At 39.1% G+C, this 16,742-nt stretch overlaps 1 protein-coding gene across 4 annotated transcripts in view; it reads left to right on the top strand.

Moving 5' to 3' along the window:
• The first annotated feature begins 6,509 nt into the window (after positions 1 to 6,509).
• mtcl2 (microtubule crosslinking factor 2) overlaps positions 6,510 to 16,742 on the top strand; it is a 95,847-nt gene continuing 85,614 nt past the window's right edge. For 3 of the 4 annotated variants that reach the window (XM_028012269.1, XM_028012255.1, XM_028012247.1), the window contains exons 1-3: positions 6,510 to 7,798; positions 15,275 to 15,376; positions 16,399 to 16,521. In XM_028012269.1, the coding sequence (XP_027868070.1) occupies positions 6,848 to 7,798; positions 15,275 to 15,376; positions 16,399 to 16,521 (1,176 nt within the window). In that variant the 5' untranslated portion in view covers positions 6,510 to 6,847. The remainder of the gene's footprint in view (positions 7,799 to 15,274; positions 15,377 to 16,398; positions 16,522 to 16,742) is intronic. The other variant, XM_028012262.1, reaches the window with a different exon arrangement.

Genomic DNA, 16,742 nt, shown 5'->3' with positions numbered 1-16,742 from the left:
TAGATAGATAGATAGATAGATAGATAGATAGATAGATAGATAGATAGATAGATAGATAGATTTTCTGTACATTTTGTCACGTTACAACCACATATTCACTTGGATTACTTGGATTTTTATTTTATCTACCAACACAAACATGGGCATAAGTGTAATTTTACAAAATATAATAGAAATATTAATTATGGTGATCCATTTGATCAAATGCACCTAAAGAGGTGAAAGGGACTCGAGTTGTGCTATATTAATGGTATGCCTCAACAGCGGAACAAAAATTATTCTTCATGTTTTTATAAATAAAAAGTAAGAAGTAAATTTCTGTTCTGTAAGTTCCTTGTAGTCCTTGTAATTAGTAAATAGAATCAATCTTTAAATGCAATATAAATGCTATATTCTGTTGCCACAACTCTTAGCCAAGTACTCCACCAATGTGCCCTTTTCCCATCAATAGTCCCATTTAAGTTAGTCACAAACCATTTAAGGACAAAGCAAACACGCTCTTGTCAGATGAGGAGAAAACTGCACTTGGCCTACATTCAAACCGTCTCGTAGAAAAGTAACACAACACTCAGAATACATTATGTCGTTACGCTTTTCTTCAGCTGGGACAGAGAAGCTGGAGAGAGTCGATGGGAAGATGAATTGAGCGAATTAAGCGACAATACTGGAGAAACACCTTTGACCCCAAGGGTTCTTTTTCATTATTATTATTGTTGTAAAAATGTATTATTATATTCTATCGTTGCAAACTCCTTGAATCTATATTCAGTCTTACTTTGGCCCTCTCTTGTAGTCAGACAGGGGGTTAATTTCAGGACCTGTGTGAGGTCTCATCTAAGCCATATTATTTCTTTAATAAATAATGTAGCTTACTAGTCACTGATATGTCTGATATAGCTGACTGCATCCTCATAGATGAAGACATGCATGAGGTCCTTTCAAACACTAAGGTCAGTCTTAGGTCATTCTAAGCTAAAAATGGTAAGTCATCTATTCTCATTTTTATTTATGTGACAATATAACATAAAAAAGTGACAAAATAGCTTAGTGTGCTGTGAAAAATGGCAAAGATAAATAGTTTTTGAACTACATTTTTCATTTAAACTAAGCATAAGTAAGAAAGGCCTTATTCCAGTTTAATTTAGTGTTGTGATAACCAGCAGAGGACAGAAAGGCAGTGTCCTGTTTGTCTCTGCAGTTACATAACAATAATCGTGTGATGAGGAGAACAGAGAATGTGATCAGAGAGGGCAGGAGAGGAGGAGGGGAGCAGGCAGAGAACATTGGAGGAAAAAAATAGTTTCTATTCATCCTCTCAGTGGGACACAGAGTCCTGCTTCTACTCAGTCGCTCACACAAAGACACAGTCATTCTTAGCACATACAGAGGCCCTGGGGATCATAAATAAATTCTAATAAAACAATGCAGTGCTGTGGATTTGTACAATTTTTCTGATGTACCACTAAATAAAGGGTCATCATGATCTGTAAACAATTAATTGCAATTAAAATCATTCTACAAAGAATGTAAAGCATCCTGATCAACCTGGTAAGGTATAGCGATAATCCAAATGACTTCCAACTTTTTTTAACTGGCGAATCAAACTCTTCAAATCAAAGCGTTCTTTTATTCAGTCAGAGTTAACAGAAACATTCATTTAGTTCTTATACTGTGCAGAACTTCAAGGAGCGCTTACTCCCCATCATAAGTAACAGAAAGGTAGTTTGAAGCAGGTTTCCCCCAGGGCTAGTGCACACTGGGTAGTGAGCCATGTCGTCCATTTCAAAATAGCCACGTTTGATCTTTTTATAGAACAACATAGTTTATGAATTTTTAGGCATTTTGCTATGCTATAAATTATTTTTATATCCTCCAAAAAGCAAGCACCACAACCACAATGTCGGTGACATCGCATAATTGGAGTTCTTGATTTTTTTTTTTATTATTCAGATTTTTAAGGTGTTTTGTTTTCTCGATTGCAAAAAAGTGTTCAAACCACCGGGAGGAGGCCCCGGGGAAGACCCAGGACACGCTGGAGAGACTATGTCTCTCGGCTGGCCTGGGAACGCCTCGGGATTCCCCCGGAAGAGCTGGAAGAAGTGGCCGGGGAGAGGGAAGTCTGGGCCTCCCTTCTGAAGCTGCTACCCCCGCGACCCGACCTCGGATAAGCGGAGGAAGATGGATGGATGGATGGATGGATGTTCAAACCATATTTGATAATCCTGAATGGATTATAGACAAATGTTGAGACCAGTAACATATGAAGGCAATTTTGTAAGAGGGCCAGTAAATTAATCAAACTATGAACAAATGTGTTTAATGTTTTTGTTTTGCTTTTCTTCATCACACATTGTAAAACATTGTAATGTGTGGTGTCAAAATCAAAATCCATGTCATAACTCAACTCTGCTTTTATTGTCAATATACATTTGTTAGTAAGAAAAATACACCTCTGAATACTGTGCATAACAATTACTGCAAAAAGTTACATAACTTGTGGTGATGCAAATAATTTTACCTTATCACTTAAATGTTTTCTTCCTTGTTTATGGTTGTTCCACTTAGAACTACTAGTGTGGTCTCTGCTGCAACTCTTCCTTCTTAACACAAGGTGGCGGTAAAAGATTGTCCTATTTTTTTCTCTTTCTCCACAGGTACAGCTAAAAGAAAATTTAATATTATAAATTACAGATAATGAAAATCCAAGATTCAGTTTCTCAGAAGATTAGAATACGTTGAAAAAGGTAATTATTGGAAACTCATGGTACCACTCCCCAATCAACTAACTGAAAACATCTGCAAGGTTTCCTGAGCCTGTTAACGATCTCTCAGACTGGGCCAGGAAGTGATTCTATCATGGGATTCTATCTGTCTTGACAGAAGACCAGGAGGGTAAGCCACAAAAGGTCATTGGTGAAGAAGCCGGTTGTTCTCAAAGTTCTGTGTCCAAGCATATTACCACAAAATTGAGTGGAGGGGAGGATTGGAATAGGAAAAGATGCACCAGCAGAGAGGAACTGTTTCAGATGAAAGTAGATTCTGCATTTCATTTGGAAAGCAAAGTCTGGGAGAAAGAGTGGAGACACAGAATCTACAGTGCTTGAAGTCCAGTTCAAAGTTTCCACATCCAGTGATGGTTTGGGGTGCCATGCCATCTGCTGGTGTTAGTCCCATGTATTTCCTGATTGTCCAGACCCCGCAGTCAATGCAACAGTCTACCAGAAAATTCTGGAGTGTTTCATGCTTCCCTCTACAAGCTGCATGAGATGTTGATTTTCTTTTCCAGCAGGACATGGCACGGTCAGCACTGCCAAAGATACCTAACGCTGGACCAATGACCACAGTGTCATTGTTCTTCATTGGCCCACAAACTCCCCTGACCTAAACCTCATAGAAAATCTGTGGGCTGTTGCCAGGAAGAAGATGAGAGATATCAAATCCAACAAGGCAGTTGACCTATACCATTGTACACTGATGCTGTAATTCATGCAAGAGGACACCCAAACAAGTATTAAGTCCATAAATGTATATATTAAGTTAAAGAAAGTTTTCAAAATCCTGACATTTGTGATTTAAAAATAGTCGTTTTTGATTGGTCTACCATGACATTCAAATTTTCTGGGGAAATGAATTTTGGGTTTTCTTTACCTGAAAGTTGTAATCATTAAATTGAAAATAAAAAGAAATGAATAAAAAAATTCTAGAAATATTATTCTCTGTGTAATTAATCTCTTTAAAATAACTGCTTCACTTTCTGAAATGACTGCCAAGAAATATTGAACTCCTACGCAATTATTACATTTTTTTATATGTACTTGTATGTTACGTTCCACCTCTAATTGGATAACGGCTACCAAATGGCTGATTTTATCTCTATAGTTCTTTGTGAAAAATATTGTTTGTGCATCAACAATTTTGTGTGTTTTGTTTTTTGTGTTTTTTAACTGATTTCCATTGAGCTGGAAGCTGCAAGACATGTAATAAAACACTGTTCCATAGTATATTATATTTTCTCAAAGACGCTTAAATAAGAGATATGTTTTGACAAGACGATCCCTCTGTGGTGATTGTCTGACATCAAAATCCAGCAGCATAAAACACAAATCCCCGTTATGTAATAGAGCCCATTAAACTGAGCTCATCATAATAATGATACTGTAGATTATCTAACTACGTGGAAGCATGCAGCTTCAATGTCAGTAGATGTTTGAATCCTGTCAGTAGTACCGTACCAATTAAACTGAATCATTTACTGTATATATATATATATATATATATATATATATATATACATACTGTATATATATATATATATATAATGCACACAAAACAAAGATTAGAGCATAACCCATCCGTAGCGTTCTGATTAAAAGTTCTTCAGTGATGCTTTTTCGATTCCAATTAATAATGTATAGCAGTAGTTTAAGCACAAAGAAAGAAACAAAAAATGTATTTGAGTTAAACAGACGACACAACACTTTTGAGCATAGCAGATGGCCTTTACCAAAAGAAACAAAACCAGGAGATGACCTTTTCAAGTGAATCCAGAGTCAAGATGGAACCAAAATGATTCCATCAAGTTACAAACACTGGACTAGCAAATTGGTGTTGCTTAATCGACACGTGCAAATAAATATTACTCATAACATTATAAGGGACGCCAACAAAATACTTAATACTTCCTGCATTGCGAAAAATCTAAATGAGGCCAACAGGATTCTGAGTATCACATTATGGGGCTAAAGAAGCTTTTATGTGGTCACACATTTTACAGATTTTAACTTCTGTTCTTTAAATAGGGGGGAAACCAGTCAGATTAAAGCAGTACATACATAGAGGGCACTGCTTATTGACTTTCTAAGATGTAGGTGACCTCCAGTTCTGTGCTGCAAAAAATAAAAAACATAGAGATTTTATTTTTTTTAAATAGGGCACATGAGAATCACATTATTTGCAGTGAGTAATTTTCCACTTCAGCCAAAACATTAGAACAAATAATGACTAGTTTAGCCTGATAAATCTGCAGTGGGGGAGGGGAGGGTGTACATTTTATGGTTTAGTCCTACGAATTTGAAATGAAAGTACAAATGTAACTAAATTTAAAAGTGCACAACAGTCCAAAAAAATGGGGCAGTAAAATGTGACACAATGCCAATCACTTATTTTCAGTCGGCTGGATAAAGTGCAGTGACAGTGCTGATGCAGCTCATGTTTTCACCCACCTACACGGCCATCCAATTACTGCACTGAAAATTTCTTGCAAACGCAGCGATTTTCTAATGTTTCTCATGCCCCAAAAGCAACTGGAGTCTTTTAGACTCTGTAACTGGGAGAGTACGTCAATGAGAGGCACATCGGGGTATTTTTCATCCACAATTAGTGAAATATGTGGATTGTATTGTGGAAGTATTTGTTGATTGGTTTACGGAGTTTCCTCCCCCTGGTCTCACAATGAGGTTTGGGCTACTGCTGGGTGATGTGAGGTCCTAAATCTTTTGTCTTGGTAAAGAAAGTTTTCTGTTTTCGGCAGAATCAATGCAAATTTTTCCTTACACAGAAGGTGGAAAAAGGTTCATAACTTCAACTGTGTAACGATTATCCTAAGTGCCCGAGTAGAAGTGAAAATGTGCCTCTTCTCCGTTCATCCAAAGGAATTCTTCAACTTCAAAACATGGCTGGAAGTTACGCTGAGCTGTGAACAGTGTGACGACAGTGACTCACATGCCCTAATTGTCCCATTTGTGACCTCAGTGGCCTCATAAATGTGATTGTTCTGACCTCAACTCATAAGCCCATAACGTCCTAATATGGTCAGAACTGAAGACGCCTTTAGAATGAGTTGAAACTCCTTCAAGATAAAAGAAAAGTCTATTTGTCCTCGATTTACGGGCTCCTGAGTGAGAATCTGCATCAGTATGTGGAAGAAATAAGATAAATGTACCAAAAATATATATTGAAGTTATTTTTCTTTTCTTTTTTTTTTAAAAAAAAAAAGATCTTTAGCTTTAGAGAAATCTAAAAACCTTTCTCCACTTTGTATCTGAACACTACCATGTTAAGTTAAAGACTTTAACTGTGTATTTATTTTCTTTAGAGATGTGACTTTTAAAGATGTTTGATATGCATTTATTAAAAACAGTCAGAATCAGCGGTTCTCAAGTTTGTCTTATCTTGACAGACAACAACAATGTGTTGCAAAAATGATTTTGACCTTTTCTGTTTACTGTGTTAATCTCTTTTATTACATCCTTCAAATACCCAATATGTGCCAAAGGATAAGAATTTTTGCTGGGATTTTTTGGGGGGTGTAAATATGTAGCTAAATGCATTTGAATGTCTCGTTTTCCAAAATACGCATGGATTTAATTTATTTTTTTAAATTGTTTTCGGCTTTGTGTGTTCTCACAACGATGGCGACAGAGCATCAGAAATGCGACTCGCCTCGTCTTTCAATGCATCCCATTATCTGGGCGGGGATAGGGGGAGAGAGATAGTGACCATAGCCACCACATTGCTTCCCTCTTCTCAGACACAGTTGCTCTGAGCAGGAACCGGTTGGTTTGTGCTATCCGCGCAAAGAAATCCTAAAGAAATGAGAGGACAACAACAAAACGGAGCAGTTTGAAAATCTGCTTCACGAACTGGGGCTTTTGTTTTGCATTCTTGCAGCTTTCAGGCTCGTCTTCTTCCGCTTCGTCCTGCTGCTCTGCAAGCTCTCATTGTAGGAGGAGGACTGGTCTCCCTTTTGTGTTGCTCTGCGGTTGTTTATTCAACTTCTGCCTCCCCAAGTCGGCATACAGGAGGTGGTTCATTTCAGCTTTTCACTGTGTCGTCCTAAACGGAATGAATGACAAAAACAAAGGAGGTTGATGTCCATAACTCTCCGACTCACCTCTCCTTCGCCTCGCCAAAGGAACGGAGACTTCATCTCCGGCAGAAGATGGAAAGCGGAGGCGGGACGGAGAGCTCGGACGGCGGCCAGGGGCAGCACTCGGCGCCCGGTCAGCCGCAGCAACACCCCGCGGCTGAAACGGCGGCACAGCCCGCCCGCACGGGTGAGAAGAAGAAGATAAACCGGGCACCGTCTCCGGCGAGACCGAAGGACGTGCCCGGTTGGTCGCTCACAAAGATCCGCGGAGGGATCGGGAGCACGACCCTGAGCTTCAAGCCCGGAGCTATCCATCTGGGCAGCCGCATTTCCAGGCGCAGCCCTGTGGGCAGCCTCGCTGGAAAGGACGGTAAAGCCGAGAGGGGCGGCGGTAAAACAGTGGGAAAGTCTTCGCTGCTGTCCAAGACTTCGGCGTCCAAAGCGGCAAAAAGCAACAGCGGCCGGAGGAAGGTGTCGGACGCCAGCACAGGGTCCGACGACCTATCCAAAGACTCTGGGTGCGCCGCGGGGAAGCTCTCCCCGACAGACAGCAGCTCCGAGCTTTCGGACTGCGCCTCCGAGGAAAACAAACTCTCGGCGGATGCTGGGAGCAGCGACACCGAGTCGAGGAGCAGCCGCGGCGCAGAAGGAGAGAAGCCGCTCGGGAGCAGAACTGGTCAGCGAGCAGCCGCCAGGAACACCTGCTCCACCGCGGAGAAAGATGAAAAGGATCGGCTCTCTCTGAGCGTGGAGACCGGGGAGGATAGCATTTCCCCGGGCGAGGAGCGGTCGGCCACCTCGTTTGACAGCAGGGTGCCTGCCAGCACATCCCTGGCGTTCTCAGACCTCACGGAGGAATTTACCGATGGCTTGCATGAGGAGTACCTCAGGGAAATAGAAGAGCTGAGATCTGAAAATGATTACCTCAAAGTAAGGAACATTCATTTTTTTCTGTGGTTCCCTTAAATGCACGGACCGTATTAACACACATCACTGTAAGACAAATATTAAAAGTCGTGTCATTTTACAATTAATAACTCAGTAAGTTTAGCTGTTTTTCATTGCATGCAGCGCACTTTAAGCTGCTCACAATTCTTTGGTTCGCTCTGATTTTTTTCCCCATGTGAAGATTGTTTTGGGAACCCCCGCCCCTCTCTGCGCATGATCTGTGAAGGATCGTTGTGACTAGACGTTAAACCAGGCGTGTCCAAAGTCGGTCCTCAAGGGCCGGCATCCTGCATGTTTTTGTTCTCTCCCTGGTTGTAGTAACAACCTTCTCAGCTTGTCAATGTTCTCCTAAGGCCTCTAATGAGCCATCATTGGATCCAGGTGCGTTAAACCAGGGAGAGAACTAAAACACACAGGATGGCGGCCCTCCAGGACCGACTTTGGACACCCCTGCGTTAAACAAAAGACCAAACAGATATGCTTTCCACCTCTTAGAGTGGAAGGAATGTAAATAATTTGAATAGTTGCATCTTATGTTTGCAGATTCTGCTTCATTGAAAGACATTTGTTGTTGGTGATGGCCATATTTCATAATATACATAAGGGTGTTTACACTGGTTTAGATGGAAACAACAGCAGCTTAACCTAATATAGCTTGTCAAATTTTGGTGCCGCTCAATTACCTTCCTCTGTTCTCAAAGCTCCCCTCTTTTTTTGCAATGACTGTGTAGGCACAAAGTAGACCAAATTAATCCATCCATACATACATACATACATACATACATACATAAAGATGGATGGATGGATGTCCAATATGACTGACATGTGTAAAACATAATGGACTTTGGAGCTATTGTCCATTATGAGAGTTTGTATCTCATTTATCCAGTGGCATGCATGCACTTGAACCGGGAGTTTGCTTTTTACCCGAGCTTCATTGATTCATATTTTGATATCTGAACCTGCCCAGGAGGCGTTCTGCAGTCTCTCTGCAAATCAGAGGCCCTTAAAGCCAAGTGTCTTTGACTGTTTGCACTGACAAATAACAACAGACCTTCTGTTCAGAATGAGGCACTAAACACAGAACAAACCAATTATAGGAAGAGATACAAGAAGGTGGTTTGTTCTTGTATTACAGGATTTTCTGTCATTTACATTTGGGATTTTCTCTCTCTCTCTCTCTCTCTCTCTCTTTCTCTCTCAGAGAACACAAAAATTGCTTTGAGTTGCTGATGAGAAAAACTGAAACATTTTTCCTTCTCTTTAGAAAAAAGACAGCTGCTTAAATCGGTGCACTATTGGCACCTATGAGAAACTCTGAAAATGTCTATCTTTGAACAAAATGCTTTGGTCTGATGGACCCGAAAGTAATTTGAATGGCAGCTTGTGCAGGTTGAAAAGTTTGATTGTGATTTGTATTCATTTACATATTAGCAACCTTAGACATAATAGCCTTGGAAAAACAGCCTAAAGTATTTGGGCTTGCAGTAAACAATACAGTTTAGTGCCAACAGTCCATCTTTCGGGCACAATCTCTTTGGGAAACCTGTATTTAACTGATCCATTTTACACAAACACTGTACTGCTGAAGAGTGACATCCAGCATATTAAGTGAAATTGTTAGAGTAGAACTAGCCTGACAATCTTATCAGTAACTCCCCCCCCCCCAAAAAAACTGTTTCAGATCTCACAGATTGCCTGTAGACAGCAGTGAAAAGCAATACAATTAAATCTACTGGTCAAGCCTACCTTGAGATTGACTGTTTTAGGGAAAGATCAATTAGGGAGCATGTCCCGAAGCTCTCGCAACGTCTGACCAGACAAGCCAGTAATTGTCAGAGATTGATTGGAAGCGTTGACTGATTAGGAACACTTGCCTCTGTGTGCTTCTGGTTCTTTATGCCCAGCTAGTTCTAAAGGGAGTGTGTTATTTATATATATATTTTTTTGAAGCTTCATTTTGACTTCAAACCAGGTTTCAGGAAGATCTAGTCAGCCCTCCGTGAAAAGTGAGTAGATAATTGACCATTTTCAGAATAACACTACATCATGATTTTAGCTGATTTCGTCAACATATGAAGAGATGTTTCCCCAGTGTCTCTCTTTGTGCTGGACAAATATTTGAAAATTAATTAGCAATGCATAGGTGTTAAGTAAATTCTTAAGACATTCATCTTGTCTTAGTGTTAAAGTTAGAAAAAAACACCCATTGCTATAATAGTAAAATGATACCTATTTTCTGAATGTGGTAATGGACAGACTACCTAACTTCTAACAGACATTTCTTTGCAATTTTTATTTGTGCAAGTGAAACACTGAAGCATAATGACACTCATGCGTTTCTCTCTTACTTAAAGCCACTCTTTGCGTCCTCTGAGTGCCGTTTTTCTCTGGCAGACTGCAGATTGAATATAGGCCAACGTGATTCAGAGCTACCTCTTTAGACCACAGCACACACTCCTGGGAGGGCCTGCAGTGAAGTTAATCTTTCGTTGCAGCTGTGAGGAACACCTGCAAAGATCTAAACAACATACTGTTTAAGCATCAGATTAACAGACTGGAGCTAAATCCTTATTCTAAATCTTATTTGTGACTACCTTCTTTCCTTAAAGCCTCATTTGATGTTCATTGTCTTTGTTTGCCTCTGTATTACTGTCTGAGCTTGTAGTGCTGCCTCTCTTTCACTATTGGCAATTAGCCTATAAACAGCAGTCAACTTAAAAATCTTTACGTCTACGGTGTGTTAAAAATACTACTTGCTATACACACTTTACAACCTCTTGCCATTTAGAACACACTCAATGCAGTGTGTGGCAGGCAAACAACAGTTTCATTGTTTCTCCCACGTTTGGCTCTGTTTCTACTCTTTTCAAGTGTTTTTCCTTCCGCTTGAAGTTAAAGAGAAACCTTTCTGGGCTGTACGAGTGTTACTGTATAAGTATGTCTTTGCTACTCGTAGCTATCCCGCTGATTTGAAAAGTATTTTTCCCAGCCTTGACTTAATTTTTGAGGAATGTCTGTCCTGTGACTACAGTTTCAGATGCAAGATGAGCATCAGTTTCTTTGTACAGACAGGAAACAGCTCTGGATTAGTGTGATTGCACCACTGCATCGTTTGACACTGAGAGCTTTTATTTTAACTTCCTGATAGGTAGGATTTTTTTGTACTTGCTGTAACATGATTTACATGGATACTCTCAAATATTCTTATTGTCTACTTTGGATAAATATGTCTTTTGGGAAAAAACTAAAATATAACAGGAATAAGCTGCATAAGCCATGTTGATGACCCTTATTTTTATTTTTTTTTATGACAGCCTGTCATATTTCACAACAGACAACATGGCCAGTTGATCTAACAGTTAAAGTTCTTGACTTGCTGGAAGAAGCCAGAGGACCCAGAGACAACTCATGTATTCACAAATGGATCATGCAAACAGTGTGAAAGATTGAAGCATGTTATGTTTGTCAGTATAAATAATTATATAGTGTTATTTATTAAATCAGAAAAAAACTGAACTTCAAATAAAAATACAGTGATTTCTAATAGTTTGAGCAGGATGGTAGAGAAATGGATGTAGGCGATGGTGAAGCTGCAGCACAAGGGTAAAGATGAGGGTACAAATTGACCCAAAGACTTTGGGTAAATGTCATAAATTATTTTAGCTCCAAAGGTTGTTGTTTGAACAGCAAAGTGAATAAAAGAGCAATTTCTTGGTTTCTTGAGTCATTGAACATAATTCTAAACTTATCACTTCATTGCGCAAATCTGTTACCTGTATGTTACCTAAAGCTTGATAAGTATGTGATTAGAAAATCTTGGTTTTTAACCTGACATCTGAATTTGTGACAGGTTAACTCAACACTACAGCGGATGAACGCTAGCTAAACAGAGCACATATCAGGCAGACTGGCTCTGTTTAAAGAAAATACCTCCTTGTCCACTACAGCTACTAAGCAAACAGGACAGAAAGGGGAGTTTAATAAATGCTGCTCCACGTATTTTCCCACCTCAACAAAAAACCTAGAAAGGTTTTTTTATTTTTTATTTTTGGCTATGTTGCATTTTATAGTAAGCTAAGCTAGCAGCTCTCCTGCTGCATTCTTCTGTGTTACACAGACGCATTAGAATGTAAATAAAAAAGAAACCCTTTACTAATGTTTTTAAACAATTTTATTTATAATTTAAATCTAATAAAACTCTTTAGGTTAGTATTAGAGAATGAATATTCAATGACATAAAAAGTTAGTTTATAATTTGAAAATTAGCACCAAAATATACATTTAACTTTTCTTAGTATTATTGACATTGACGTTTTGCCATTTCTTGCACTTTAGTTTTACATTGCAAGCAGCATAAAGAACTTGCATGCATTCATACAGGAGAAAATGAATTGTGTGTGTACAGTAGCAAGGAGTTGTCTAAGCTGTCATGCGACAAATGGTTTCTGCCTTCCTCATTTTTAAATCATGTATCACTTGCCGCAAATACTTTTAACAGGACACTGAATCATTCGTCATATCAAGAAATCTGAATGATACTCTTGCAACCTGAGAATGTTACGGAAAAGAAGAAAACGTCAACGTTTAAATCAAAATACGCAGAGCCTTGCTCAAGCTTTCACATTCCTTGCTTTTGTCACATTTTGTCATGTTACAGCACCAAACCGCAAAGTATTTAGAGGGAAATTATGTGATATTTCCAACAAAATGTAAATAATTTGAATAAGGAAGAAAAAAAAGACAAAAAAAAAATCAGAAAAGTGTGGTGTGCATTTGTATTCAACTTTTCTGAGTCATTCACCTCATATGCTCCAGTTGCAACTTCAAGTTTTTTGGGGATTTGTTTCCACCAGCAGATTAAAAAAACCAGCATGCAAAAATGACAATGTTCAATTCTTGCCACAGACAGTATCTGTTTGATTTTGGTCTTTGGACTTGAACTGGGTCTTGCTAACATTACAGCATGATTTCAAATATTAAAGTGTCTTGACTCTTAAACATGACAGCTGATTGGTTAATTTTTTTCTCCTGACTGGCTGTGTGCTCACATGACAGAGACTATCTTCCCTTTTCTTTCTCAGTTAGCTGTGAAAAGCAGGTCAGTGGAGCAATCTCTCTCTCTCTTTCTCTCTAAGTCTCTTGCCAGGATAACTTGTGATTCCCTGGTCTCATGTCCTCACGTTCTCCCCTCCTCTCCGTCATGTTTCATCATCTTTACGTACAATTGGTCTGCAAGCATAGAGAGGGATTTGTTTTACCCACTTCTAAATTTCTCTTCAGCTATGTTTTTTTAATCTCCATCTTTGGAGATCTGTCCTTACTTTGGTGCACTGGCCCTCTTAAATGCACATATTTCTCTGTTTCTTCTTCTTTTATCTAATTTCTCCTCTCATTTTTATTCTTTTTTTCCCATTTCCTACAATTCCACCCTCTTTCCTTCTGGAATCGACCCCCTGCTCCCTGGATTGCACATTTGTACTTGTGCTCCTTGGAGAAAAAATTGCTTCCTGCTGAAGTCAATGTTAGTTTAATCAACACCGGGTTGCTTACAAGACACTGTGCTGCATTATAATCCCAGACACTACCCTGTGGTGTTTTATTGTCCATTAAAAATATACACATTAACAATAAAAACGGCGCAGTGATGAAGTGATGAACTGTAGGATTTCATAAATTCAAGCCTCTTTAAAAACTGTAATAGTTGGGGAAAAAAGGGGCTATTTCTGTTTTGTTTACACTTTGGTCGACAACATCACAAGAGGCGGAAGAATCGATCTGATCAGCTCAGACCATTTAACTATTGTAGAGAAGCAACTTTTAACCAATTTTATTTATTTTTTTAGCATACATTAGAAAGCATTTGAGTTCCAGTCTATCTTGGTCCTCTTCCCTTTTGTTTTTGCCAAATGTTTCTGAAATACATTCGTTGCTCCCAAATATAGCTGATAAGCTTAACTGCTGCTGTACTAAATATAAGTAAGTACCTTTGAACAAGGGATTGGATTGAAAATGTGATCAAAGGGGAAGAAACACAGCAAGGAATGAATAAGTGAATATGCTCAAGGCATATTCAGTTGTGCCTTAAGTGATGTCATCAGAGGTCATCTTGTTTTAGCGAAGGTGAAGTTCACAGATAAAAATCAAAGCCAATAGAAAGCTGACCGTGAAACGCTATCCTATTGGCCACAAACTATATTATCGTTGAGACTGATTCATTAAAAAAAAAAAAGTACAGGGAGTAGCTTTAATTGTTAGTAGTTCCACGCTCATAGGAGTATTTTGTTGCTGCAGTGACACATGTGAACCCTACCTACTGCTGAACTCACTTCGACTCATTCCATATTCCACGCACACAACGCGACACATCCCCAGAGCTTGTTGTTGCTACAGTAGCAGCTCTGCAGAAGCTGACCCACATTATTCACTATAGTAAAATTGTGTCAGCACTACTACAACTACTACTACTGCTGCTGCTGCATCCTATTCCCGTTTCCTAACATCCTCACACATGTGCTTACATGCGGAGATTTCAGCAAACACATGCTTCTCGTCTTGGAGTCACGCTACTGTGTCACACAACCCTGCATCTGTGCTGCTGTCACATCAAGCCTCTTCCCATGGATGATAATTTTATTACTTACACCCACGCTGCTACAGGAGCTGCACCCTAAAATATGATTCAGAGGGATGATGCAATTCATGTTTCTAGGTTGAAATGAATCATTGATTGCTATTTGTTCAAAATGAGAGGTAGGTAATATGCAGCGGATCTCTTTGCAATGTTTTTGTCACGTTCTTTACGGTGTCCAAGAATTAAGGTTTTTTTTTTGTGTTTCACATTTCTTGTCCTGAAAGCTCCTGTATATTCTTGTTGCTTTAGATATATAGGTAGACATAGACAGATATAGGTTTATTTCAGACCCTTCATAGGAAGTAAAACACCCAGATAGAAAGACGACAAAGCAGAATCAGCATCCAACCTAAAGAGTGAAGTTAAAAGTTTTGAGCTCCCCGGTGATATGCCTATTCTAAAAATATGTGAGAACATCTTGCAATAACATTTGTTTATGTAATTCTATCTTCTGATGACCCTTTCAGTTGCTGTAGCAGACAGTCGAGTCTGTAATTATTAGGTAATTATTAGGCAGTTATTAGACTGATGAAGAGAAGATGAAGTGGCCGACAACGAGCTGACGAAAGAGATTATGTTGATAACAAGGTCAATGGGATGATATTTTCAGATGATTGCCTCGCCATGGGGATAAGAGGCTTCAATAGCTCTCCATAAATGTTGAAGGATTCCCTTTATGTCCACATAATGTTTTCACCTTTTAACTGTGGTCCACTCTTGGGGAGTAAATTGCCATCAAATATGCCGTTTTCAGAATATGACTTGAATTCTAATGAAAACATGCATTACTTTCTTAACTCCTCCCTTTTTTGAACCGTTTCCAGGATGAGATGGAGGAGCTGAGGTCTGAGATGCTGGAAATGAGGGACATGTACATGGAGGATGATGTTTACCAGCTGCAGGAACTGCGCCAACAACTGGAGCAGGTAAGAACAAGCCAGAGCCTATCTTGGTTAACATAGGAAAGTGTTTCAAAGCAGGCAAGCAAGAAAAGGTTTATCAGTCATCTGCTTTTGATGCTTTTAGGCAAGACCAGTCCTAAGTTAGATTAGCAAAATGATCTCCAGGCTTCCCTTCAAAGCAATGTGAGCCTTTAATTTTGCAATACTTAAACATCTGCCGTAATTGCACCAGAGTGTTCTTGCACGTAATAGTCCCACATTTCTTCCTTAAGTCTTGCAATGTTAGCTAGAGGAATTTGTTTGGCAACTTTCTCGTGGCCAAATGCAAGAGGTGGCATTGATAACTATTGTTTATTAAAAACATGCATCTGCTGAGCTCAAAATAAGCTGCCTATTATAGATGGCTATCAGAATGTCCACTGATTTTTATTTAGTTTACAACAGGCACTTTTATAGTCTAGACTCAGGGTTCAAGAAAATCTGGACAAAACTGCTAGAAAAATGATTTCTTTTTAAAAAAGGCTAAAAGTTCATTTGTTTGGAGCTGTTTTTGATAAACAAAAAACCCCCAAAAATCTGAAACATGATAAATTGTCTTGTGTTTCTCAATCTGCCATCACTTTCCCTTACTTTGCTACTGCAATGTCATTGCTCTTTTTTTTTGCTTTTTGGTATATTTTCCTTCTAAAAATGTTTGAATTGCCCTGCTACTGAAAATGTGCTATGCAAATTAATTGCCTTGTTTTGCCTACAGTACCTTCACAATGCTTTCACTGGCTTATGTTAAACTCTGCATTGGCTTTATGATCTCAGGACTCAGGCCACATTCTTAACCATTAGTCCCGCTCCGCTGCTATTTTTACTAGTTGCACATCTTGTAGCTATTACCTTTGTTTTGTGTTTCAATTCTTACATTTTAATCCATTCCAAACAAATTAAATGCTACTTTGTTCTAAGTGTTTTCTGGTCATGTGTGGCATTGACTGCAGCAGGAACAAGGAAGGTTCAGACATAAGACATGTGACGTCATGTCTTTCTCCCTTCAGGCAAACAAAACCTGCCGCATCCTGCAGTACCGACTGAGAAAGGCAGAGCGGCGCTCTCTGCGCGTAGCCCAAACGGGCCAGGTGGATGGAGAATTGATAAGGACATTGGAGCAAGACGTAAAAGTAAGTGTTAAAATCAGTAACATTTTGTATAACAATTGCCGCACGCAAAATGGTTTTGATGTATGAGAAATGCAATATCAGTGTGGCTTTGTGGTTATTTACTGATTCTAAAGAGTGTAGCTTGAAGTTTACTAGAAATTTATTAGCTGGCTTAATAACTGCAAATCTAGATTCTGCTGTCAAAGAATTTGCCGGTGTTGAAACTTTTGCTTACTATTTTA

The sequence above is a fragment of the Xiphophorus couchianus genome, chromosome 1 (assembly GCF_001444195.1).
Source record: "Xiphophorus couchianus chromosome 1, X_couchianus-1.0, whole genome shotgun sequence".
Taxonomy (NCBI): Eukaryota; Metazoa; Chordata; class Actinopteri; order Cyprinodontiformes; family Poeciliidae; genus Xiphophorus; species Xiphophorus couchianus.
Note: the sequence above shows the minus strand (reverse complement) of the source record. Positions and strands in the feature narration are given on the sequence as shown.